Source organism: Apodemus sylvaticus, chromosome 15 (genome assembly GCF_947179515.1).
Source record: "Apodemus sylvaticus chromosome 15, mApoSyl1.1, whole genome shotgun sequence".
NCBI lineage: Eukaryota > Metazoa > Chordata > Mammalia > Rodentia > Muridae > Apodemus > Apodemus sylvaticus.
The window spans coordinates 68,111,148-68,136,303 of NC_067486.1; the positions used below are offsets into that span (position 1 = coordinate 68,111,148).

The following is a 25,156-nucleotide window of genomic DNA, read 5'->3' on the forward strand; positions in this document are numbered from 1 at the left end:
GTTCAGGGTTGTGAGTAGTGTAAACTCAAGGCTTCACAGCAGCCTCGGATGAATGACCTGAGGGATGTTCTAGTGGAAGTGGCTTGAGTCAGCTTGTGCCCCTTAGGCGTGGCCGAGGCCATTGCCCTTCAGTGTCAGCATCCTTCCCGGCCTTCCCTGCCCTTCCCTGCACCTCAGGAATGAGGTAGCTGGACCCCTGAGACCTGCACTCGCGGCATTTTATCACCTTGTCCCAAGAATTGTGCTTTGTGTAGAGGGCAAACTTCGGGACTCAAGAGACATGGTGAACTGTTTAGGAGAAGGCCTCTTGCCACAAGTCCCAAGGCCCAGGTCTCCCTAAAATCTCCCATTGAGCCTCCACAGCTGAGCCCCCTTTTACCCTGGTGCAGTTGCCTCTGATCATTCACATCGTGGGGTCTCTCACTGAACCCGGAGCTCACCTGGCAGGCCAGCAAGGCCCAGGAACCTTTCCATTTCTACCTCCCTAGGTGTAGGATTTCAAACTTACCCTCCCAAACCTAGCGTTTTTATGTGGGTGCTATGGATCAAAGTCACCTTTCTCTTTGGAGGGGGAGTGCTCACTGGCCAAGCCATCTCCCCAGCCCCAGTTTGGCTTTTTAAATGAAACCCTGTCAAAGTGATCAGAAATCTGACGACACAGCTCTGACAATCAGATGCTACGCAGGCCCCACTTGGCTTGGTCTTCAGGTCCAGCTATGTAGCTAAGTCCCTTCTCAACCCGAGATGGACTGATTTTTAAAGAAGCAACCCCTAGAAGCCAGGCATGGTGGTGCACACCTTTAATCTCAGCTTGCAGGAGGCAGAAGCAGGCAGGTCTCTGTGAGTTCAAGGCCTGCATGGTCTCCATAATGAGTTCTAGGCCAGTTAGTGCTATTACATAGCAAGACTGTCTGAAACAGAGGCACACAGGCCTCCTTGGCTTTTTCAGCCAGGCATCCCCACCACATGCTAAGCCACAGACCTGGACACGGTAAGACTTCATCCCCGAGTCTCCCCACTTCCAAGGGACCAGAGCCTATGTTTCTTCTGCTAGATCACCCAAGTGAGGACTTTGTCTTTCTCTTCTTGGTCTGGTGGGGGCTTTTTTTCCTTGGGTCCAGTGAGCCTTAGAGGGCTCCTTAAGGGAGCATGGAGTTGGAAGGGTTGGGTAGTTTGTGATCAAAGGAGTTTATCTGAAAGAGGTGGAAGGGACCACACCTAAGCTGTGGGGAGGAGTCAGGAGACCGGGCACAGAACTAAAGATCAAATTCCTCAGGGGTGAGCTCTGAGATAAAAGCTGACAGCAGAGGCTTGAGGAGGTAAAGAAACACAAGTGGAGGCCTCGCCCTCAGTCAGTGACTGCTGCTCAGCCGCCCTGAGCTGAAGCCTCGCCACTCCTCAGTGGCTGTCCCTGCCTGACCCTCCTCATCCTCAGCATCTGCCTGAGAGAAAAGAAGGATGGAGCCAGGCAGGACTTACATAAAACTTGACCCCAGGTAAGCGAGGGCGGCAGGGCTTGGACTGAGAGCCAGCTGTTAAGGAACAGTAACAGCTGCTCCAGTGCTCCCGCCTGGGCCTCCCTGGCTCTCTCACTGGGCCTTTGACTTCGAGCTCTCCAAACAAGATAAGATTGAAATCTGCCTGACAGTCCCCTTGGGCCTCAGGGAAGCTGTGGGATTGGGTCATGTGTGGCCACTTCAGGGCTGTCAACCGCCTCTGTACATGGGCAGGCAAAGATTACAGAGGTCAGGCCTGCAGAAGGCAATCCTTGACGGGCACAGAGGCCCTGACCAACAGAGGGCAGGCCCAACTTGGTACTATGGGATGACCTCTTCTTTGCTTTCTTCTTCTTCTTCTTCTTCTTCTTCTTCTTCTTCTTCTTCTTCTTCTTCTTCTTCTTCTTCTTCTTCTTCTTCTTCTTCTTCTTCTTCTTCTTCTTCTTCTTCTTCTTCTAATGCAGCCTTGGCTGTTCTGAAACTTACTCCATAGATCAGGCTGGCCTCGGATTCAGAGATCCATCTGCCTCTGCCTCCCCAGTGCTGGAGTCAAACGTGTTTGTTACCACAGCCCAGTTTTTTCCTTTCTTCCTCTCTTCCTCCCTTCCTTTCTTCCTCTCTTCCTTCCTTTTTTCTTTCTTTCTTTCCTTCTTTTTTCTGACAATCTTACCATGTCATTGTATAGTTAAAGTTGTCCTCGAACTAAGATCCTCCTGCCAGGCCAGGGCAGCCTGTTTTATATTCCAGCCTAAGCCAGTTCTCCAGGGTCTTGAGAATCTGAGATGTACCAAGTACCTATTGTGCAGTCTGCCACAGCCCCTCCCCAGCTGCCTGCTTCTGAGCAGACCTGTGTCTCTCCAGGTACACCGTAGATCTTCTGGAGCTGCTGGAAACCAATTACAGCATCTCCCCTGCCTGCTTCTCTTACCCCCCCACTGCAGCCCAGCTCCTGAGAGGTGAGTCAGGGGCTCCCCTGGGGGAGCTGGAATCTGGGACAGCTGGGGGAGCTGAGGAAAGCTAATTCACATCTGTCAGCTGGGAGGATGGCTGCCGTGGTATTCATAATGGCCAAGGTCTTGAAGAAGGGCGACTCTCCCAAGGAATCAGTGTGCTACAATGAGGCATGAAAATCTAGTCCAGGAGACAAACCTGAGGCTGAGCCTCCACTCACCCCAGTCTCAAGACACATTCAAGCTTGCAACTCTGAGATCTGGGGCATCTATTTGTGTTCTTGGCTTTCAAGATGGTACCAAATAACCCAAGCCCAGCAGTTCCCTTGGAGTGTGCACACAGTCCCTAAGAGAGCTCACTGCACTATAGAGGCTGTTGTGAGGAGTGGACTTGACCTGGATAAACCTGAAACCTTGTCTTCCCAGTCCGGAACTGCTTTTACAAGTGGAAGACACGGGGTTCATTCATTGGGCCTTCCAACTATTGAGAGCAAAATGACCATATGTGTTTCTAGGAGGGAAAAGGCTCGGGCCAGTTTTATTTTGTCTCCTACACCATGATTAACTATTTCTGAGATGTGTGACTCTTGGTGGCTCCTTCCAAAATTCATTTCCTCCTATGCAAGAGGGTGTGGTCTTGTGCAGTGGGAAACAGATGTGGCCAGGTTCTTGGGCTAAGGATAGCTCTCTGCCTCAGATGCTCCCAGTCAGACTGTTATCAACTGCTGATGTCTAGAGATACCTAGCGGCAGGCACTCTGTAAGTAAGTGCCAGCAGGTGGCTGCTACATCTAGCTCCAAAGCACCTCCTATTTAGAGAGCAGAGCTAGCAGGACAAACATCGTCTTACACCAGCAGTCCGCAGCCCAGGAGCTATCTGGCATGCTTGCAGACGAGTGGCCACACTGGAGGTTGCCCATCCTTAACATCTAATATGTAGAGGCCAAGGAAGTCCCTAAACCACTTGCAGGACACAGCACAGCCTTCCACACCACAGACCTTAAACTAAAAAGTATCAGTGGCAGGTACACCCCAAAAGGAAGGAGGTTAACTCCCTGGGGTCTCATGGTCAAGCAGGCTGTGTGGTGAGGCTGGAGAGATCTGGGAAGTTCTAGGTAGGTGACTGGCATTCCCGGGGTGGGGGTGATGGTGGAATAAAGCAGTGAGGTTCCTACTCTGGGAAGGTAAATCTGTCCAGGTCAAAGGTTACTAGTGGAGGAGCTTGAGGCAATTGAAGGCTGGGCGGGTGAGGTGGGGCCTGACTGGGGTCAAGCCCTAGGGTTGTACTTTATCCTCAGGACCGAGCCAGTAGTGCAAGCTGTAAGCTTGGGAAGGGCCAGATGGAGTGTTCAAGGACCAGTAATCAGTAATCAGAATGACCTGGCGGGAGCCTTGCAGAAGCAGGGAGAAGACAGAGCGGTTGTTGACCCTATTTAGCTGGAGAGAACAGAGGCTAAGCCAGGGCAGCAGGAAGGAAAGACATGGAAAATGCAACCAACCCAAGGGAGCAGGAGCTCTGGTAAATATTTAGACAGGAGTGCATGGTTCTGAACAGTGACAATTACTGGCAGGGACTCAGAGAGGAAGAAGGAGAATGCTTCCTCCTCCTCTTCCTCCTCCTCCTCCTCCTCCTCCTCCTTCTTCTCCTTCTCCTTCTCCTTCTCCTCCTCCTTCTCCTTCTCCTTCTCTTCCTCCTCCTCCCCCTCCTGTTCCTCCTCCTTCTCCTTCTCCTCCTCCTCCTTTTCCTCATCCTCTTCCTCCCTCCTCTGCCTCCCCCTTTAATTCAGTCAGATTAAGGTGATATAAAATACAAACTTTTTTTTTTTATAAAAAAAAGTCTGTCTGTGTGATTAGGAACAGCAAATGATTTCTTATTTAAGAAAGGATCCATGAGGTGGCTCAGTGGGGTGGGGGAGGGCTTGTGGCCCAAGCCTGAAGACCTGAGTTTGAGTCCCAGGACCCATGTTACAAAAATAAAAAGATTGATGAGGATGTAGTCACGGCGCACTTCTGCTGTAGACAGAGGGAGGCAGGACACAGGCATCCCTGGAGCCAGCGGTGCTGCAGCAGGAACAGGAGCGACCCTGCCTCAAACCAGGGAGGGAACTGACTCATGAAAGGTGTCTTCTCAGCTTTACATTTATACCTTGGCATGTGCAGCCACAATCACATGTATATATGTATGTATGTATGTATACATACAAGACAGGGGAGGAGACATGCACACGTGCACACATACAGACACACATGGGTGAACACATGCACACATACATGCACATTCAAGTGCACACACATTTGCACAGATACATGTACACGAACATGCGAATGTACACATGCACACAGGTATATAGACACACATGCATACACAAGCACACACAGCCAGGTGCATGCTCTCGTGCATGCACACAGGTTTGTACACACACACACACACACAGGCACACACAAAAGCACAAACAATCATGAGCATAATTGATTGTGATCACAAGCATTAACTATATGAGGTAAACACGGGGTTTTTTTCCTTTTTTTTTTTGTTTGCTGTACAGACAACAAAAGGTACCATAAACAAAGTCAAAGCTAATACACAGACTCAGAAAAGGTATTTTCAAACCTCTAGCCAACAAAAGGTTGGTCATGGGGTGGGACTCATATATACAGCTAAATATTTCATAAAAGAAGCCCATATGGGCTCAGTAATTCAGGTGTGTCATCTCGGCTACTCAGGAGGCTGAGGCAGGAGACTTGTAAGTTCTAGGCCAGCCTGGGCAACTTAGATTCTGTCTTAAACGTTTATTTTTCTTTAAAGAAGAGTGCAGCAGTTCAGCTTAGTGGTAGAGCACTGTCTAGTGTGCAAGAGACCCTGTGTCTCCTGATAGGACAGACAGACAGACCAGACAGAGCAAGGACTCCAGAAACAGAGCTGCCTCCCATCCCGGGGTGGGGAGGCTGAGGTTTCAGATGCACACCACTGAATCCAGCTTGGGTCTGCAGGCTTGCACGGCAAGCCCTGTTACCTGCTGTACCAGCTCACCGGCCCTTTCTTATGGTTTAAGAAATTGTTCTCTGCACGCCTTTAATCCCAGCACTTGGTAGGTGGATTTCTGAGTTCGAGGCCAGCCTGGTCTACAAAGTGAGTTCCAGAACAGCCAGGGCTATACAGAGAAACCCTGTCTCGAAATGCCCCGTCCCCCGCCCAAAAGAAAGACATTGTTCTCTGTTTCCAATCATAAAGATAAATTTGTAGGTTCAATTTCCAGTGTCATAAATAAATGATCCTGAAACCATGTTGTTTTGAAAAGATCCAATCCTTCTGTTGGAGAAATGACTACAAAGTGCAATTTACTAGAGATTTCTATAGACAGAATTTTGTTCTGGGTATCAGCAAGATGCAAGGCAGGAGGAAGGAGTTTACAGGCAATGGTAGACAGAAGTAGACCGTGGCAACCGGAATGTAGCTGGGCCTCCTCTCCTCTCTTCTCCCCTCCCCTCCCCTCTCCTCTCCTCTCCTCTCCCCTCCCCTCCCCTCCCTTCTCCTCCCCTCCCTTCCCCTCCCTTCCCTTCCTCCTCCCTTCCCCTCCCCTCTCCTCCCTTCCCCTCCCCTCCCCTCCCCTCCCTTCCCTTCCCCTCCCTTCCCCTCCCCTCCCTTCCTCTCCCCCTCCTCTCCCTTCCCTTCCCCTCCCCTCCCTTCCTTTCCCCTCTTCTCCCTTCCCTTCCCCTCCCTCCCTTCCCTTCCTCCTCCCCTCCCCTCTCCTCCCTTCCCCTCCCCTCCCCTCCCTTCCCCTCCTCTCCCCTCCCTCCTCTCCTCCCTTCCTCTCCCTTCCCCTCCCCCCTTCCCCTCCCCTCCCTTCCCTTCCCCTCCCCTCTCCTCCTTTCCCTTCCCCTTCCCTCCCCTCCCTTACCTTCCCCTCCCCTCCCCTCCCCTCCTCTCCTCTCCTCTTTTTTTCTTTTCTTTTCTTTTCTTTTTGTTTGCTTTTTTGAGAGGTTTCTCTGTGTAGCACTTGTTGCCCTGGAACTCTGTAGACCAAGCTGATTTTAAACTAACAGTGATCCCTCTGTCTCTGTCTCTGTCTCTGCCCCTCCACCCCTCCGCCCCTCTGCCTCTCTGCCTCTCTGCCCCTCCGCCCCTCTGCCTCTCTGCCCCTCTGCCCCTCTGTCTCTGCTGGGATTCTAAAGGCATGTGCTGCTAATGCCCAAACTGTAGCTGAGGTTTCTAAAAAACATGTCAAACACCATCAGTTAAAAAGGAGGACACAAGCCAGACGTTGGTGGCGCACGCCTGTAATCCCAGCACTCTGGGAGGCAGAGGCAGGCAGATTTCTGAGTTCGAGGCCATCCTGGTCTACAGAGTGAATTCCAGGACGGCCAGGGCTACACAGAGAAACCCAGTGTCGGAAAAAAAACAAAACAAACAAAAAAAAAAAAACAAAAAAAGGAGGACACACACACACAAATGTATACATGCACACACACACAGGCACACATGGGTATACACAAAAGTGTGGCTGACACACTACTCTTGGCTACTGTCTTAGGAACTTTGTTTTGTCCTGCTGTGAAGGGGGAAGGATGTGTGCCAGGGTTGTTGTGACCAAGTGGCTATGGTCCCTGTAAAGGTAGAGGGGAATTTGTGCTGAAATGAGTGAAAGACGGCTGGTGGGGACACGGGTTCATGTTAACCACCTTGGACACTAATATATAACACTGTCCCCCACTTTGAGACAAAGTCTTTCTGTGTAGTCCTGGATGTCCTGGAACTAGCTATATAGACCAAGCCAGCCTCAAGCTCACAGAGATCTTCCTGTCTCTGTCCCCTAAGTGTTGGGATTAAACACTTCTGCCTCCACACTGGCATAATACATAATACCCATGAATAATATATAATACATATAAATAATAAATAGTATCCACAAAAGCCAACCTTCTGCTGTTCTGAAACCCAACCTTTACCTGTCCTCAGCTCTAATTCCAAGTGTTTGCCAAAGAAACTTTCCTATCTGCTTCTAGGAGACACACCCAAGGATGCTAATTGTAGCATCAGGTTCTCATGATGGAAGTAGTAAAAGTTATAGAAAAAAAACATTGGGCAAAAAAGCATTTTGAGTTTGTAAGATATAATTTATATAAACAATTTATTGTATATATTTATTTTATTGTAATTATTTATTTAGTATAGACTCTTGAGACAGGGTCTTGCTGTATAGTCCTAGCTGCCCTGGAACTCACGATGTAGACCAGGCTGGCCTTGAACTCATATCAATCCCCTTAGAACTGCCTCCTGATTGTTGAGATTACCAATGTGTACTACCATGCCCCTAACCCTTTAAGGAGAGTAAGGGTGCCTGAGAGGAAACCCAGGGCCTCGTGCAAGCTAGCCAAACTCTGTACTAGACTTTTTAAAGTTATCATATGTTGCTTAGAAACATACCTTGCAAATATATTAAAACATGAATTTGAAAGATAAAGTTGATCCTCCATATCACCTCCAGTTTTGTGACTCAATCCATTATAGACAGGAATACCCAGAAAGGGCTGAGGCTGTGGTACAGTGGTAGAGCACTTTCTAGCATGTGAGTCCTGCATTTGGACTTAAGCATTATATATATATCTATATTTTACATTTTTGTACTTGTTTATTTTACATCCTGACTGCAGTTTCCCCTCTTCCCTCCCCCTAACTGCCCCTCCACTCCTCCTTTTCTCTTCAGAAAAGGGGAGGTCTCCTATGGATATCAACCAGCCTTAGCATATCAAGTTTCAGGGAGACTAGACACAACTGAGGCTAGACAAAGCAGCCCAGTAAGGAGAAAGGGTCCCAAAGGCAGGCAACAGAGTCAGAGACAGTAACATCCTGCTCTTCATGTTACGAGTCCCACACGAAGACCAAGTTACACAGCTGTTATATATATCCAGAGGGACTAGGTCAGTCTCGTGCAAGATCCCTGGTTGGCACTTCAGTCTCCGTGAGCCCCTGTGTGCCCAGGTTGGTTGATTCTGTGAGTTTTCTTGTGGTGGCCTTGACCCACTTTGGGTCTTAAAATCCTTTCTCTCCCTCTTCCACAGCATTTCCCACCCGAGCTCCGCTGTGGGTGTGAGTCTCTGCATCTGTTTCTGTCAGCTGCTGGGGGAAGGCTCCCTGATGATGGTTGTGCTAGGCTCCTGTCTGAAGTAGAGACAATTATAAAGTGTCAGGGGTGGGCTCCCTCTTGTGGCTTGGAGCTCACAAGCTGCCACTCCCACAGTTCTCCACCAACATTACCTCAGCACATCTTGTTGGCAGGAAAAACTGTAGGTTGAAGGATTTGTGGCTGGGTTGGTGTCCCGATCGCTTCATTGGGTATCTTGCTTGGTTATGGTAGATGGCTGGTTCAGGCTCTGTATCTCCCACTGCTAGGAGTCTTAGCCAGGGTCACCTCATAGGTTCCTGAGAGTGTCCATCACCCTAGGTTTACAGCTAGTCCCAGAGATGCGCCACTCCACTGCCTTGCTGGTTCTATCGTATCTTCTAGTACTCTCTCCTCCATCCTCCCCACAGCAAATCCCTCCTATCCCCATCCCTAACCCCATCGTCCTCCAGTCCCCTCCTCCTGTTCACCCACAATGTCTATTCTATTTCCCCTTCTCAGTGAGCTTCATGTGTTTGAGTCCTTGTTACTTAGCCTCTTTGAGTCTATGGATTATTAGCATTGTTATTGTTTACTTTATGGCTAATATTCATTTATTCATGGGTATATATCATGTTTGCCTTTCTGGGTCTGGGTTACCTCACTCAGGATGATCTTTTCTAGTTCCATCCATTTCATCATAAATTTCATGATGTCATTGTTTTAATATTGAGTAATACTCCATTGTGTAAATGTACCACATTTTCTTAATCCATTTTTCAGTTGAAGGACATCTAGGTTGTTTCCAGATTCTGGCTATTACAAATAAAGCTGCTATGAATATAGTTGAACAAGTGTCCTTGTGCTTTGGGTATATGCCCAGGAGTGGTATAGCTGGGTCTTGAAGTAGATTGATTCTCAATTTTCTGAGAAACTGCCAGATTGATTTCCAGAGTGGCTGTATGAGTTTATACTCCCAGCAGCGATGGAGCAGTGTCCCCTCCTCCACATCCTTGCCAGCATGAGCTGTCCCTTGAGTTTTTTGATTTTTTGTTTTTGTTTTTTTGGATTTGATTTTTTCAAGACAGGGTTTCTCTGTATAGCCGTGGCTGTCCCTGGAACTCACTCTGTAGACCAGGCTGGCCTCGAACTCAGAAATTCGCCTTTCTCTGCCTCCCAAGTGCTAGGATTACAGGCATGCACCAGCACTGCCCAGCAATATTTTCTATTTCTAAAATATTTCTAAACATGTAGAGACTTTGTAGGTCCAGACATGGAGACACATACTTTTAATCCCAGTACTTGGGAGCCAGAGGCAGAAGGGACTCTGTGAACTTGTCAAGCCTGCTCTACATATTGAATTCCAGTTCCAGGCTAGCCAGGGGTACACACTGAGATCCTGTCTCACGAACGTGAAACACATGTTCACATACACACCACTCATCCTTGGACTTTATTTGGTGTTTAATAACTTGTAGGCATTCCTGGAATAGCATCTGCTCTTCAATTCATTGGCACATCTACTTCCCTTCTCTAGAATTGGGCCCAGTGGAAATTGCCCTCACCATCATCTTGACCTTTCTAACCATTGGCTCAGTTGCTATTTATCTGGAGGATGCTATTTACCTATACAAGAACACGCTTTGCCCCATCAAGAAGAAGACTCTGATCTGGAGTAGCTCTGCACCCACGGTGAGGATGCTGGAGCCCGGACTGGAGAGGGCCTGGAGAGGGGGCAGGCTGTCTTGAGAGTTCTCCTAAACTCATTTGCTCCAGAGCAGAGCAGAGCTGCCTGCCAGGACGGTGTAGCACTGGTGATGTGAACTGATCCCCACCTGTTTGCAAGGCCAGCCAGTGGGTGAAGTATTCCACTTAAAGGAGATACTTAGAGACAGCAGTTCACTGGGCACCAGGAGGTGCCTTTCTTTTTCCCTTCACTACGACTGCTGTTAAAAGCAGGCTGCCTTCCAACACACAGACATTTGTTTCCACAGGGTCACATTCAGTGCTGCCCTTTTGCTGTAGACTTGTTTTTTTGTTTTCCTATATTGTACTGAACTCTCCACCACTGAGCCACAGCTGGGGCAGCTCTAAGCCCTTTTAAAGTTATCTATGCAGTATTGCAAGGGACTTGGATGTAATTTATTCAGTGATTTCCCAGTTGGAATATTTTTGTTTCTTTTTTAAATGCATTGTTATTATTATTAATTACTGCTAGTAGCAGTGGGGGAGGGGGAGCATGTGTACCACAGCTCACATGTAGAGTTCAGAAGACAAATTTGTGACGTCAGTTCTCTTATGTGGCTTCTGGGGACTGAACTGGGCTTGCCAGGTTTCCATGGGAAGCACCTCTACCTGCTGAGGCATCTGAGTCCTGGCTCTTTTTGTTGGCCCTGGGTACAGAGGGCTCCACCACCGACCAATCCACTAACAAGTGGAAGGACCTGGGCCTCAATGCACAGGTCTGGCTTCTTTGAGCTCTTGCTACAAGAAGCTAGGATGGTCTTGCCCGTGCCTTAACCTGCATCCTGTTCTTCTGCCATCAGGTGGTGTCTGTATTCTGCTGCTTTGGTCTCTGGATCCCACGCTCCCTCACACTTGTAGAAATGGCCATAACCTCGTGAGTGTCTGGCCCCACCCCCACCACGGGGACGAGCATTACTTTGGGGTCTCTTTTTGACTCCCAAACCTCCAGAGTCCATGCCTTTAAGCCCCATCGATATGAATCTAGCTCTTGCCAACCTATCCTAAAGTGAGGCTATCGGATTCTGCTCGTGCCCCCTTTCCCTCCGTAAGCCCCACCTCTCCCTAAAACCTTCCTCTTTAGCAGCAAAGGTGTGTACCTGGGTGCTCCCACCCATGTATTTGCATTCTCACAGGTTTTATGCCGTGGTCTTTTACCTGCTGATGATGGTCATGGTGGAAGGCTTCGGTGGGAAGGAAGCAGTGCTGAGGACACTGAAGGACACCCCATTGAGGGTGCACACAGGTCCCTGCTGCTGCTGCTGTCCCTGCTGCCCACCCCTCATACTTACCAGGTAAGGCAGAAGACGGGCATCCCAGAGGGACAAGTAAGTCAAGAGACTCTGGGACCCTGGTTCAAGGCTCTTGGGATGAGGCCTGGATAGGGCAAAGCCAACAATAAAGGTAGACACCCACAGCCAGGAACCCCAAATACGGGGACCCAGCCCTAGGGAGAGGAGAAGGGAGGCAGACTTCTTAAGTGTCAGCTCACAGCCCTGCTTATTTTTTGAGACCAGTTGTCTCTGCTATGTAGCTCTGGCTGTCGTGGAACTCTGTAGGCCAGGCTGACCTTGAACTCACCTGCCTCTGCCTCCGAGTGCTGGAAATAAAGGTGTGTTCTATCATGCCCAGCTTGCACTGCATATTTTAGTGGCAAAGAGAAAACTGTACCTTTGGGTGCTTGCTTGCCTCTGCCTTTGTGTAACGAACCTGAAGTCAATCCTTGTTGTTCCTGCCCACGAGGCATCATTGGAGGCAAGGGGCAGTTCTAGGGCTCCCAACATCCTTGTCTTCATCCACAAGACTTTTGTCCTGATGGGAGCCCAGCCTCAGCCCTGGAGCTGGGTGCAGGGTTTAAGCTTTCTTAGCCTGTATGGATTATGGATCCACTCTCTTCTTCCCCCAGGAAGAAGCTACAGCTACTCATCTGGGGCCCTTTCCAGTATGCCTTCTTCAAGATAACACTGAACATAGTGGGCCTGTTTCTCATCCCTGACGGCATTTTTGATCCAGGAGAAGTAAGCCAGGAGATAGCAGCAAAGTCTAACACTTATCTTTGGGTTCTGAAATTAATATCTGAGCACTAGCAACACAGGGGCAAGGGCTGGGTGGCCACAGGAGAGTAGCAGTCCAGAGAATATGGTGGGAAGAGATGGAGTCCAGACTTTGGGGCTTTCAAATCAGCGTTCTTCATGTGGAAGAGAGAAAACAGAGACCATTTGTCCTGACTGATTTCTGACCTGCCACCAGATTTCTGAAAAGAGTGCAGCTCTCTGGATCAGCAATGCCCTTGCTGTGTCCACCCTTTTTGCTCTCTGGTCCCTGGCCATCCTTTTCCGTCAAGCCAAGATGCACCTGGGTGAACAGAATATGGGATCCAAGTTTGCTCTGTTTCAGGTAACTACCTGCCAGAAACCATGTTTGCCAATAAATGACTGGGGTTAGGGGCACCACAGGCAAAGGCAGACCCAGCAGTCTTAACCTTTGGGTTCCCTGGGAGATTTGGAACATTTATCTCCACCCCTTCCATTTTATCTTTATTCTGTTTGCCTTTCTGTACCACAGTACCACCAACCAGGCTTAAACAACAGAAGTGTATTGTTGCACAGATCTAGAACCTGGAAACCCAAAATCAAAAGGCAGGCAGGACTGTAATCTCTCTGGAATCTGCCCGGGAGAACCCAGCTTGCTACTTCCACTCTGGAATTGGCCAGCAATCCATAGTGGTCCTTCCCTTGGCCTTCTTTGTATCTCTCCAATCTTTGCCTCCATCATCACATGACTTTGTTTATAAATCTGTCTCTATTTTATGTGCTAGATGCTACTGGGTATCTGATGGTGGCCATGGAAGAGGGAGATAAGCTGATTTCTTTTTAAATGAACCACCCTAATGATTATGAGGCAGAAACAGGATTATAATTTGCCTAAAGATGGAAACTGCACCAATTTTCAATAAAGCTTAAGTCTTAGTCCTCGTTAACACGGTCCTGTTAACCCCACTAACATATCTAATGGTATGCCTAATCTGACCTCAGGACCAGGAATGGCAGGTCAGCCCCTCCCCCGTCTCTTCTACTCTGCAGGTACTTGTCATCCTGACCGCTCTGCAGCCTGCCATTTTCTCCATCTTGGCCAACAGTGGGCAGATCGCCTGCTCACCTCCCTATTCTTCTAAAATCAGGTCTCAAGGTAAGCACTTAGGGCTCCTTTCTGTCTTGCGGGCAAGAGCAGGGGAGAAAGGATGTTGGAACAGAAGTTGGGTCAGCCTGATATCTGCTCAGAACGTTCAGGAAGGATCCAAGAAATCAGTCTGAGATGACGACTCTTTCCTCTCTGATCAGAGAACTTCAACATCCCCAGCTCAAGGCCAGTCCTAATGGCCAAATCAGGAAGTTCAGTCCTCCTCTTCGGACAGGACTGGGTATGGTTAGGAATCAGACTATCCCGAGTAAACACACAGACTAGTCTCAGATCACAGAAGCCAGAGCCAAGTTCTGGCTATCATTAATCTGCCTTGCTCCACACAACAGTTTGGTACCCCTAGGTTCTGGCTTGGAGGTAAACTGGAGTCTTTCAGCTTGCTTGCTAAGGCTGCTATGGATTCCTCCGCGGTAACGCAGCATAACTTCTTGTCATGTTCCACTCTGTACTGCAGTGATGAACTGCCACATGCTCATACTGGAGACCTTCCTGCTGACAGTGCTGACACGGATGTACTATCGAAGGAAAGACAACAAGGTCGGGTATGAGGTTTGCTCACCGCCAAGCCTGGACTCAGCACTCAAAGCCTGAGGAGAGTGGCTTGGACTATGGAAGAGCTACTGTACTCCTCAGAAGAGTGTGACATTTCTTCTGTCCACTGACCTATCAGTGGTTAAGGCTCACACTGGCAGGGCAGGCTGGCAGCTTCCCTGTGACGGTAGGGATGAAGGTTAAGTGCAACAGGCTGAAGCTGTTTTGAGTCTTTTTCAGGGAAGTTTTGTAATAAATGGTGAAAACTGAGACGCTTGCACTTCTGTTGGTGCCACCGTTAACCCCCACTACGTCGACAGTTACCCTGAGCTTCTGCACAGCAGAATAAAGGGGAGAAGAGTGCATACATGGTTGATGTATAGTTTCTCTGATGTAAGAATGGGAGCAGACCTCAGCCAGGCACAGCGCAGCAGCCCAGCTTCCCCAAGCTAGGCTCCACACTGGAATCCCTTCCTTCCTTAGGAGCATCAGTTGGATATCAGGAACTCTGAGGTCCCTTTATGCCAGCCTTTTGACTTTTTAGTAAAAACTGAAAAGTTTGAGAACAGAACTGCTCATTAATATGGTAGCGATATTGAGGTATTGATATTGAGGACAGAAAATTAGGATGCAAAATCAAAAGAACTGAGAATACAAATAAAAGCCCCCAGTACTTAAAACATTACATACATGTATGTCTGGTCAAAACTACAGGAAACTGAAACACCAGGCAAAAACACATGGCCTTTATTTGGCTAAATGACAAAAGCCAAAACAATTCTGCACAAAGTATTAGACAGTAACGTGATACACTGAACTCGGAGGCAATCTCCCCATTGACATTGGTAATGTCATGGGTGACTCTTTCCAACAGTGTTTTCTGTTCTGGAGCCTTGGTGCAAAACACCCAGCCAATCAACTCTAACTGTTCAGAACAGTCAGTTTCTCCAACAGGGTGGACGGTGCTCACTTCAAACCTAGTGAACCCGCCCTGGGTCATCTAAATGTTAATCCCGGCGTTTCTGTTCTCTACCCCAATCTCATGCCGACAAAAAGTTCTGGCACACTGAATATATTTTTTTCTTTTAGGAGAGTTAACTTTTAATAGTTTAAGTCCAAGAACATGTCCTACTTATTTTGAAAAATAGAAGCTAGGGACCATTCTTTATCCCATGATAATCTATTCTGTGAGAGAAAACAATCATTGTTATGACTTTGAAAAATACCTTTAAAAATACTTATATTGGTATGTTTTAAAAAAAAATACCATTAGTCTTAACACATTGTTAGGGAAGCTTTCTTTGAACTGTGTGGGTTCAATTTTGACACATCTATGCTGACAGAAAGGTATGGCTTAGGGGAATTAAACCAAAGCAAGAAACAGAATTGATTTGGGAAAGGATCGAAGGTTGATAAAGAACAGATTTCAAAGACAACAGGCTCCAGAATGAGAACAAGGGCTGGAGACAGTGACAAAGCTCTGGGAAGAGCCTTTGTGGAGGCTGTCTTAGGGCACTGGTCAGATGAGTGGCCTCAAGAGTAACTAAGGTGCGGCTGAGAAAGAGCACCAGAAAAGTTCTCTCAATCTTTCTCATCAGGTTTTCAACCTCCTCAACTCCACCCCTTCCTCACATAAGGGTCTCTCAGCTCCCAGGAGTGGCTGTCACGGCACTGGTGATCCATTTCTACAATCTCTAAGTGGCAGCCTCTATTTTCAGTCTCCCGCCCATGCCAAGGTTAACTGCCGCACTGGCTCCTCTTCAACACCAGTTACAGGGCTCCTGTCCTTAGCCTCCTCCTGTGGCACAGAGGCTGTGAGGCCGAACAACTTACGGTTCTCCCCGCCCTTTCATGCTGATGCTCTTGTAGACTTGAGGAAATAGCTCTATAGCCCAGGTTACACAAGAGGTGTGGATTAGTCACAGATACAGCATTACACAGCTTACCCACATTTAATTAGATACAAGCAGCTGACAGTGCACTATCTCAACGGCACCTTTTTCTAGCACCGAGGAGCACATTGATCCTCAAGAACCTACCATGCAGCCACACCCAGAGTTTTTGCTTATGTCTAAAGCATCTGAGAGTCTGTGTGTTAGGAGATAGTAAAGGGTGAATATGAGCCTAGGCTAGTCCTAGCTGGGTTACAAATCTTGTCAGCATAGATGCTCTGATGTGTGGGACCCAGACAGTATACTTGAGTGACTACATGGGGGAAAGCGCACGTGAGCAGCTCCCTTTGCATTTCCACAGGGCACGCCTGGGTGACATGCACTGAGGGAACAAGCAGGTGAGCGCCAACAGTGACATCGCCACCTCTGTATACCTGGGAGACTAAGGCAGAGAAAAACGGATCCCCAAAGAGAAGACTCAAGTAGAAAAGTTAAGTGAGCCACACAGCAGCACACAATGTAAGGAAAGACTAATTTTGACAGGTTCAGAGAGATGATTCCAGGCCATGTGGATCAGATCTGAGTGAGCAGCATGTCATGAGGAGTTAGCAATAGCATTTCCATAGGCAGGCCACGGGGGCACCAGTGGTGCCTCTCTGCCCCTCTCCTCTGCTCAGCTTTGCCTGGGAGATAGTTTAGGAGCCTAGGCAGTCCTGCTGTGCAGGCACTGTGTGGTGCTAGCCTCAGACCCTTAGGCAGTAGCACAGCTTCTACCAGAGTGTCTAGGGAGGTCTGTAAAATGCTCATAGTCCCAGCATGGACCACTGAGGAGGTACAAGGAAAAAGAAAATGTGGTTTTCTTTGTTGAAAACATGAAAGCTCCACCCCTACAAGGGGTATTTATGAGTGACAACTAGTAGGTCCTGGACATAAACAACTCTGCCCTAAATCCAGCTACAGGATAACTGATGGTGATGAACTTTCTGGGCCATGTAGTGACACAGTTGTCGGGGCCTAAAAACACCAGCTCCTGTTCAATAGTAAGTGTTGAGAGTCAGTGCTCTTCCATTGGAAATTGTTTCCTCTTGAGGCTACCAGGCACAGATGCGAGGGCATGGGCCTCTGTGTGCGAGCAGTTTCAACCCGTGCCTGTTGCTTCTGGAGGAAGGCCCTGCCTGGGGCAGCTCTTGGAGCAAAGATACTCATCTGACCCAAGAATATTCTAAGACGAGCAGAGGTTGAGCAGAGTGTTTCAGAGATCCAAGTGTTTCCTGGTGCTTTTGCCTGCATGCTCTGCAGAAGTCTAAGTGCTGAATACGGCAATAAGCAGATGGACAACGAACAGGCCAAGGGCAAGCTGTAGGCTGAGGGACAAAGCATCCTTGTACAAGGCTGGGCGCTGTGCTGAGAGCAGCTGCAGGCTGAGGGACGCATGGCCAGCAGAAACAGCCTCAACTGCCCTTGCACTAGACTGAGTTTACCCTGCTCCTCTCTCCAATCACAGTAGCCCTCCAAGTGTCCCTTCCTTCACAGGTGGGGTGCAGGAAAGAGATTGACAAAAGCTCCCAAATAATTGGGCAACAGAATTTTCTGAGAAGATGAACTCAGCAGAAAAACTGCAATTGATGCTCTGTGGTTTGGTTTCATCCCCATCAGTGTCTTCATGGACCCCATTGGGTCCAACAAGAAACTCCTCAGGGAGTAAGAAAAGCTAGGCTCAGATCTCTTCCCTCCCACAGCCACACTGACTCATGGGCCGGCAGGACACTCAGGGAACCTGGAGCTAATTCCTCTTTGAGATTTTTTTTTAGGGAAGTTAAAATTATGATAGCCCCCAACTGCCCATCAGCACGGCTCACTGCCAGAAGGATCCGGCAGGCCACTTTGCTTCAGAACAGAAGGCAAGCACTAGTGTTCAGGAAGAAAGGCCTCTGGGCATTCCACGCTTCCTTCTTCTGCCCACTCCTCAGGGGCAAAAAATTAGTTCTACTTACTATATTTGAAAGACTACTTTTTAAAAAAAAATTGATAAAAATGACAATTTCCCTGTCAAGATTACATGAGCATAAACAGTAAAGCAAAGTTCTGGGGAGGGGAGATGGATGCAGAGAGGGCTTCTAAGGTGTGGGCAGCCTCCTTGGGGTGGCTGAGAATGCCTCAGGGCACAGGCTGTTTGGTTCCCCATTCCCAGGTCCTCTTGCCCCGTTTGTCTTTTCTTTGTAGATGTCCTTAGGTTTAGTGTTGGGATCACAAAATGGAATTCGACAGAGAGCTTCTGGAGGTGACGGGCAGGGGAGAGAGAGGGAACAGGGATGAAAAGTTAGTCCTCTTCATCCTCGCTGATGTCACAGGTCACAGCCTTGCACCTAGAGAGACTTGCTGGGGAGGAAGATGGGGAAGTCTTGCCAGAGAAGGGCCACCGGAAGGAGGGGGAGGGGGAGCGCTCATGAGTAGGGCTGCTGCTGGGACTCTGCTTGGGACTGATGGCCTGCAGCATCCGACCTTTTCCCTCTTTCAGCATGTGCTTCTGGGGAGGAGAGCAAAAGGAAGAGTTAGAAGATGCCTATGGACCAGATGCGTCCACTGGAGACTCTGAAACTCCAATTACTATGACTCTCCCTGCAATTATTTCTCATTGCTGTGATCAAAGCTATGGTCAAGCATACTAATCTCAAACACTCTGCCACGGACTTGTTCCCTAGCTCCTGCTGTGCTAGCTTTAGAAGACAGAGGGCATAACTGTAGTCCTAGGCAGTCTCCACCAGCTCACTACAGTCAGCCTAGCCTTGACTTCAGTCGGAGGCATCCAAGGGCTACTTAGTGTGCAGTCCAAACTCCAGCAAAAACAAAGGCTCACTAGTGGAATCCTTTATTTGGTTTGAGAATGCTGTGCTATTTCTTGGGACAGATGCCCCCACTGGGGAACCCATAGTGGATCTTCAGAGAGGAAGCTTTCTATCTATTCTCTGTTTTTCCTTCTCTTCAATGTAAATCCAAAACATAGAAGTTGTCAAGGCTGATAAAACAGCTGACAAAATTACTAGGAAATGTTAGATAACTTCTTATTTTTGATGTTCCTTTCTGCTCAAAGATTCTCTATTTCTTTCCACTCCACAGCATTGCAATTCTCTTGAATTCACTTTTTTACTGACTGGAGAATGAAGCTATTAGCATCGCAAGTTCAAGACCAGCCTGGGTCACATAGGTAGCTCAAGGCCGGTATAGGCCTTCAGGAGACCCATCTCAATAAATAAATGAGCCTGGTGCAATGGCACACACCATTAATCCCTGTAGTTGGGAGAAAGAGACAGGAAGATCACTGTGAGTTCTAAGCCAGCCTGGTCTACACTGCAAGTTTCAAACCAACCAAGGCTACCTAGTGAGTTCTAGTCTCAAAAAATAATAAATAAACCAACCAACAAACACAGGGCTGAGGTTGCAGCTTGGTGGTGGTGTGCTTGCCAGCATGTGTACTCTGCCCTGGGCTCAACTGCCAGGACAGCAAAACAAAAAGTAGCCCCCTTCCCTGGTATCCCTCAAGTGCCAGGAAGGAAGGCTCCCACCAGTGCTCCTTCTGGACCGAACATTTCCAGGAAACTTCCGATGAACTCTCGGGACTTCTCCTCCCACTTCTGGATGAGGTCAATGCTCTTCTCCTCCACCTTCTGCACAAACTCTTTGGATTTTTCCTCCACATCTTTCACTTTCTTCTTTACTTTATCAACTCGTTCTTGCAAGTGGTATTTCTTCTCCTAGAACAAGAAACAAATGGATTTTAAGAAATAATACCCAGGCTGGAGCGATGGCTTAGAGGTTGAGCACATCCTGCCACTCTGGAGAACCTGAGTTTGATTGACAGCATGAACTTCAGATGGCTCACATCTACCTGTATGTGTGCAATTCCTGAGAGATCTAACACCTCTGGCCCCACAGGCACCTGCACTCACATGCACATAATCACAGATATAGACATTTCAATAATAATAATAATAATAATAATAATAATAATAATAATAGAATACCCAACTTGATTTTACCTACCATATAAGAAAAGAAAAATTTGGCTATTGTCTTCAAAATTAAAAATTCTGGCTGGGCAATGGTGGCACACGCCTGTAATCCCAGCACTCTGGGAGGTAGAGGCAGGCGGATTTCTGAGTTCGAGGGCAGCCTGGTCTACAGAGTGAGTTCCAGGGCTATACAGAGAAACCCTGTCTCGAAAAAATAAAATCCAAAAAAAAAACAAACAAAAAAACAAAAAAAACAAAAAAAAATTAAAAATTCCACTTTGCTTAATCTGCTGTTGTTTATTTAGCATAATAACAGGAAAAATAATCTTCAGATAGCCAATCACCTTAGATAATTACCTGTGATGATTCTAACATTATAAACTATAACAGTGGGGGCAGAAATAGATTAGCATGCAACCAAATCAAGGTTTTCAAGATATATCTAATGTAATGAAATAGAGTTATACCCAATACGGCTCTCTCAGATGGGAGAGTGCATGCACAAGATCTTTACACAGAACTTCTAAGAAGCAGACAACATGCCAGAGTCAGAATGGAAATACTAGATCCTTAACTAATTCATGATATTGGATACTCCATCACTAGCTCATTCCATGATTTTAGATAAGCTGACTTTCATTATGTGTGTGTGTTGTGTTGTTGTATATGCGTGTGTGTGTGTGCTGTTGTGTATGTGTGTGTGTGTGTGTGTGTGTGTGTTCTTTAATCATTTTTCTGAGACAGGGTTTCCCTGAACCCAGAGCTCACCAGTTCTACCAGGCTGGCTGGCTGCTGGGTTCCAGGGCTCCTCCTGTCTTACGGGATGTGCTGCCACACCTAGTTTCTGACACAGTGCTGGAGATCAGAACGCAGGTCATTATGTGCATGGTAGCACTCTACCAACCAAGCCATCTTCTCAGCCCACGTTTTGCCTTTTTTAAGTTGGAGGTCTGCTTGCTCATTTGCAAAATGGCAAAAAGTTGGTCCTGTCAACATCCTTAAACATTAGTGTAAAATGGTATAAATGCTCTAATGGAGAAGAAGTGGTATTTAATCAAATGTAAAGTACTATATTGCCTGAGCGTGCTGGCACTTGCCAGGTAATCCTAGTACTCAGGAGGCCAAGGTAGGAGGATCACAAGTTCCAGGTCAGTCTTGAGACCTTTTATTAAAAACACAAAACAATGAAAAAAAAAAAAAAAGGTAGTTTCTTAATTTCTCTATCATACGGGAAGGAAGAAAGAGGCATGCCCTTGGTTGCACAAGGTACAGGGAGGTGGAGAGAGAAGGAAGAGGGATTGGGGTTTTCCCCTTTCCTTTATGTGCACAGGCGGCTTTTTGGTTCCTGTCTATGCAGCACGTACTTGCAGTGTTCTAGCATTCAGAAGAGAATTGTGAGCTTTCGTGTGGGTGCTGGGAATAGAACTGGGACCTCTGGAAGGGCAGCCAGTGTTCTTAACCACTGAGCCATCTCTCTATCTTCTGTTTTTGTCTTATGAGAGAGCCTTGCTATGTAGCTTAGATTAGCCTCAAATTTGTAATCCTCCTGCCTCAGCCTTCTAAGTGCTGGGGATTATAAGGATGCACACTTGGCTCACCTACCTTTTTTTCTTGACTATGTTTTGAGACAGGGTCTTCTATGTAGCCCTAGCTGACTTGAAACCTTTGATTTGAAGTGGTCCTCCTGCCTTTGCCTCCAAAATCAAGGGATGATGGGATGGATCACTAAGCCCTATTCTGATTTATCTAATTCTTTCACAGAGCTGGGAGCAAGCGAAGGGTTTGGGTAAATAATTATTGCATACAAAGGTTTGTTCTGTTTAAATCAACTTTATTGATATATACAATTTATATCTTTTCTAAAATTGAATATTAATCAAAAGTACCTGTGTGGTTATTTTGTGTTTGTTTTTGAGACAAGACTTGCTAAATAGCCCATGTGGGGAAACTATATATAAATTCTGTGTGTCATTAGCCACCCAGAGAAAGATCGGTAGTTTTCATCTTATTCTCAAAAGAACACATCATTTTTTAAAAAGCAAAAACCACCCAATCAGTTAAGAACCACTGTTTGTTGTTCTTTTGAGACAGAGTGTCATGTCACTAAGGCTGGCCTCAAAACTCTGACCCTCTTGCTTCCATTCCTTTCACTAGAACAGCTGTATCTATGCTGGGATTATAGGCATACATAATTATATATTCCTATTTGTTAAATTGCCTTGTATCTCTTTTTTCCTTTTTTTTTTTTTTTAAAAACAAAACAAAACAAAACAGGATTTCACTGTGCAGCCCTAGCTAGCCTGGAACATCTGCCTGCATCTGCCTCTGCCTCCTGAATGCTGGGATTAAAGGTGTTACCACCATGCCTGTTCATGGCTTTGTTTGCCTGTCCTTGTATCAAATTTATGATATTAGACCATGAGGAAAGAAGCTGTGTCTATGCTATACTCTTTGTTAGCTCTGGAGAATGATAATCGCATAGCACACTGAAAAGCCAGCCCAGAGCACACAGCACGAGCAGCTGCATGTGTCCCACAGAGGCGGGGAGCTATGGGAAGAGGTTGCAACTCACGTTGATAAAGCTGACATTGAGCTCCTTGGCAGTGTAGCCCCTCTGAAGGTTCCGTCTTGCATACACATCATAGTCACGGACTATGCGGGTGATGATGTCTGATGTAGAGATACCTTCTGTCCTCTGTGTGGGAGCAAACATGCCTACAGGAAAACACAAACACTGTGATGCCCTGCCACACCAGAGGCAGGGGCAGCAGGGGCAGGTGGATCACTGTAGTTCAAAGTCAGCCTGGCTTTTACAGTGAGTACCAAGACAGAACTAACTCACTCTGTAGACCAGGCTGGCCTCGATCTCAGAAATCTGCCTGCCTCTGCCTCCCAAGTGCTGGGATTAAAGGTGTGCGCCACCACTGCCTGGCAAGTTCCAAGACAGAATTTATTCTTTTTAGGATTAAAAAAAAGAGGAAGCGCAGACTCTTATTACTATAGGAGAATTCTAGAGATCCTGGCACCCAGGGGACTGAATCAAAGACTAGAAGGAGCCATACATTGTCCTAGCAATAAGAAAAATATGGAACTTGTCCTAAAATTAAGAAAAATTAAAGGGACGTTTAAACCAAGAACCAACATATGTAGAGACTATGCTCACTTACAATGTTGTCCACAGTTTGACCAGGAAAATGTTAACTTTCTCAGAATCCCAGTTTCACTGTAAGGGGCCATGGCTGAATGTCTGCAGTTGCCTGGCCCCTGAGTGAAGCCGGCGGGACACTCACCCGCTTCCTTGATGTGCTTGTACACATCCTCACTCCCTGCAGAAGAGTAGGGGATATCGTCATGGGCAACAAAATCAATCTGAAAGTGAGAAGACTTCATTTTAAACCCCAGGATAACTGCCATGTGGAAGAACCTGTAAATATTCTTGAGCTCAGAAAAAGGGAATTTGGGAGGGGACATGCCTCAGAACAACCTTTCCTCTGTCCTTTTTGCTTGGTTCATACATTCTACTATAATCTGTTCAGAAACCACCAACCTGATCATTTCTGGCTTATGGCAAACACAAGAAGTCTGCCAGTTTCTTCTCTAGCTATTTCTTTCTGGCCTAAGAGAAGTGCTGCCTTCCTTTGGTACACTCAGTGTGCTGTGGTCAGAGAGACAGGGGGTTTCTGTTAAGCCAAAATCTAGAAAGAAGAGGATCACCCTGTCCTCCTAGGTCTATAACAATGGACCGCATAAAGGCTTCTAAACCATGAAGGGTTTGGTTACTGTTTAATTAACTGCTTCTTCTCTCAGCTCCTGAGAAAGGAGGAATTTAAAATAACAACAACTGAAGTCTTTCCACCAGAACAAATAAATTTATTCTACCAAAAAATGTAAAACCTAAGGCTACGAAAGAGTATCTGTGGCTGTACTGCTGTAAATACACCTCACAAGACTAGGAAGACTGTAAGCCCTCACTTCCTGACTCCTGGAAAGCCCCAAAGCCTTTGCTCACATAATCACCACCCTACAAACCTACCCCGAACATCGCCATCACCCATGACCGAGTTACAGACAGCAAAGACAAGACTGAGCGGGAGGCAAGCTACACGGCTGAGGTCACTGCTTACAGGGGAAACGGGATGCCGCAGGCTCTTCTCCAACACCCCTGCCCAGGTTCCCTGTGCTCAAAGAATGACCCTCCCTGTCACCTTTGGTACCACTGTTAAGTGCCAATGGAGGAAAGCTAGGTCTGTCCCGGACTAGGGCAATGGCTCAGCAGGTAAAGGCACCCGCTGCTGGGCTTAACCCCATCCAGTTCTAACCCTGAGAGAACTGACTCCCACAAGTTGTTCTCTAACCTTGCATGTGTGTGATGCCCCCATACACAGGCAGAGTAAGTAAATAAAATGTAGTAAACAGTTACCATCAAGCTGCACTGGCTTCAGGCTCCCGAGTACTGCTTCAGAAGCACAGCAGCTCTCTCTGTCCTTCCTGCTGCATTCAACAGTTCTGCAGCAGTCCCACAGCCATGCAGAGGACTGACAATGTGCACACTGGCTGTTCCAGCCTGAAGGCCTCTAACTGGTGTAACAAATCCATTTCGTTAAAGCCCATCTTTGTAAAGGCATGCTTTATGTGGGAGAATTCAAAGGCCCCTGGGAACTTTAAAATAATTATTTACTTCTTAAATAAGAGTAGAAAACATCCTTGGTTTTGGCTGGAAGTCAACAACCTAAGAAAATGTGCTATTTCTTAAAATGCAAAGCCTTCCTCTTTTTAATTCATTTTTTGCTTTTTTAAAGGTTTTGTTTTTATATTTTGTATGTGCGTGAGTATGTGTTTGTGTTGTGACACATGTATGTCTGTGTTCATGGAGTACACGGAGGCCAGGAGGTGCTGGATCCTCTGGGACTGGAGTTACACTCTTGTGAACTACTATGTGAATGTTGGGAACCAACCCTGGTCCTGTGTAAGAACAGAAACTGCTCTTAATGAGTCATCTCTGCAGCCCTTTTTAAGATTTTATTTTATTGTTTGTGTGTGCATGTACATGTATGTACCAGTGCCTATGGAGACTAGAAGACATTGGAACCCCTGAGGTTGGAATTATAAGCCATTGAAAGCCACCCATGTAGGTGCTGGGAATACATTCTGGTCTTTTGAAAGAACACAAGTACTCTTAACTGCTGAGCCATGTCTCCAACCTATGTTTTTAAGACAAGGTCTTTATTATGTA

At 47.1% G+C, this 25,156-nt stretch overlaps 2 protein-coding genes across 3 annotated transcripts in view; one reads left to right on the plus strand and one right to left on the minus strand.

Annotated features, from left to right (window-relative positions):
• Positions 1-1,291: 1,291 nt before the first annotated feature.
• Positions 1,292-14,291, plus strand: Slc51a (solute carrier family 51 subunit alpha). The gene is made up of 9 exons (XM_052157968.1): positions 1,292-1,496; positions 2,358-2,452; positions 10,084-10,238; positions 11,093-11,166; positions 11,426-11,584; positions 12,196-12,307; positions 12,540-12,686; positions 13,373-13,478; positions 13,945-14,291. Exons 1-9 carry the CDS (start codon positions 1,459-1,461, stop codon positions 14,079-14,081), a joined length of 1,023 nt encoding a protein of 340 aa, XP_052013928.1. The 5' UTR covers positions 1,292-1,458; the 3' UTR covers positions 14,082-14,291.
• Positions 14,292-14,745: 454 nt separating this feature from the next.
• Pcyt1a (phosphate cytidylyltransferase 1A, choline) overlaps positions 14,746-25,156 on the minus strand; it is a 45,742-nt gene continuing 35,331 nt past the window's right edge. For both annotated transcript variants that reach the window (XM_052157965.1, XM_052157967.1), the window contains exons 6-9: positions 23,214-23,292; positions 22,496-22,638; positions 19,477-19,665; positions 14,746-18,440 (exon numbers count right to left, since the gene is read on the minus strand). In XM_052157965.1, the coding sequence (XP_052013925.1) occupies positions 18,234-18,440; positions 19,477-19,665; positions 22,496-22,638; positions 23,214-23,292 (618 nt within the window). In that variant the 3' untranslated portion in view covers positions 14,746-18,233. The remainder of the gene's footprint in view (positions 18,441-19,476; positions 19,666-22,495; positions 22,639-23,213; positions 23,293-25,156) is intronic.

What these genes read in the sequence shown, in the direction of transcription:
- Slc51a (XM_052157968.1), top strand. Translation starts at nt 1,459, where the DNA reads ATGGAGCCAGGCAGGACTTACATAAAACTTGACCCCAG. An exon ending in GGAGTAGCTCTGCACCCACG is followed by an intron (nt 10,239 to 11,092) that starts GTGAGGATGCTG and finishes TTCTGCCATCAG; the next exon opens with GTGGTGTCTGTATTCTGCTG. An exon ending in CCACCCCTCATACTTACCAG is followed by an intron (nt 11,585 to 12,195) that starts GTAAGGCAGAAG and finishes TTCTTCCCCCAG; the next exon opens with GAAGAAGCTACAGCTACTCA.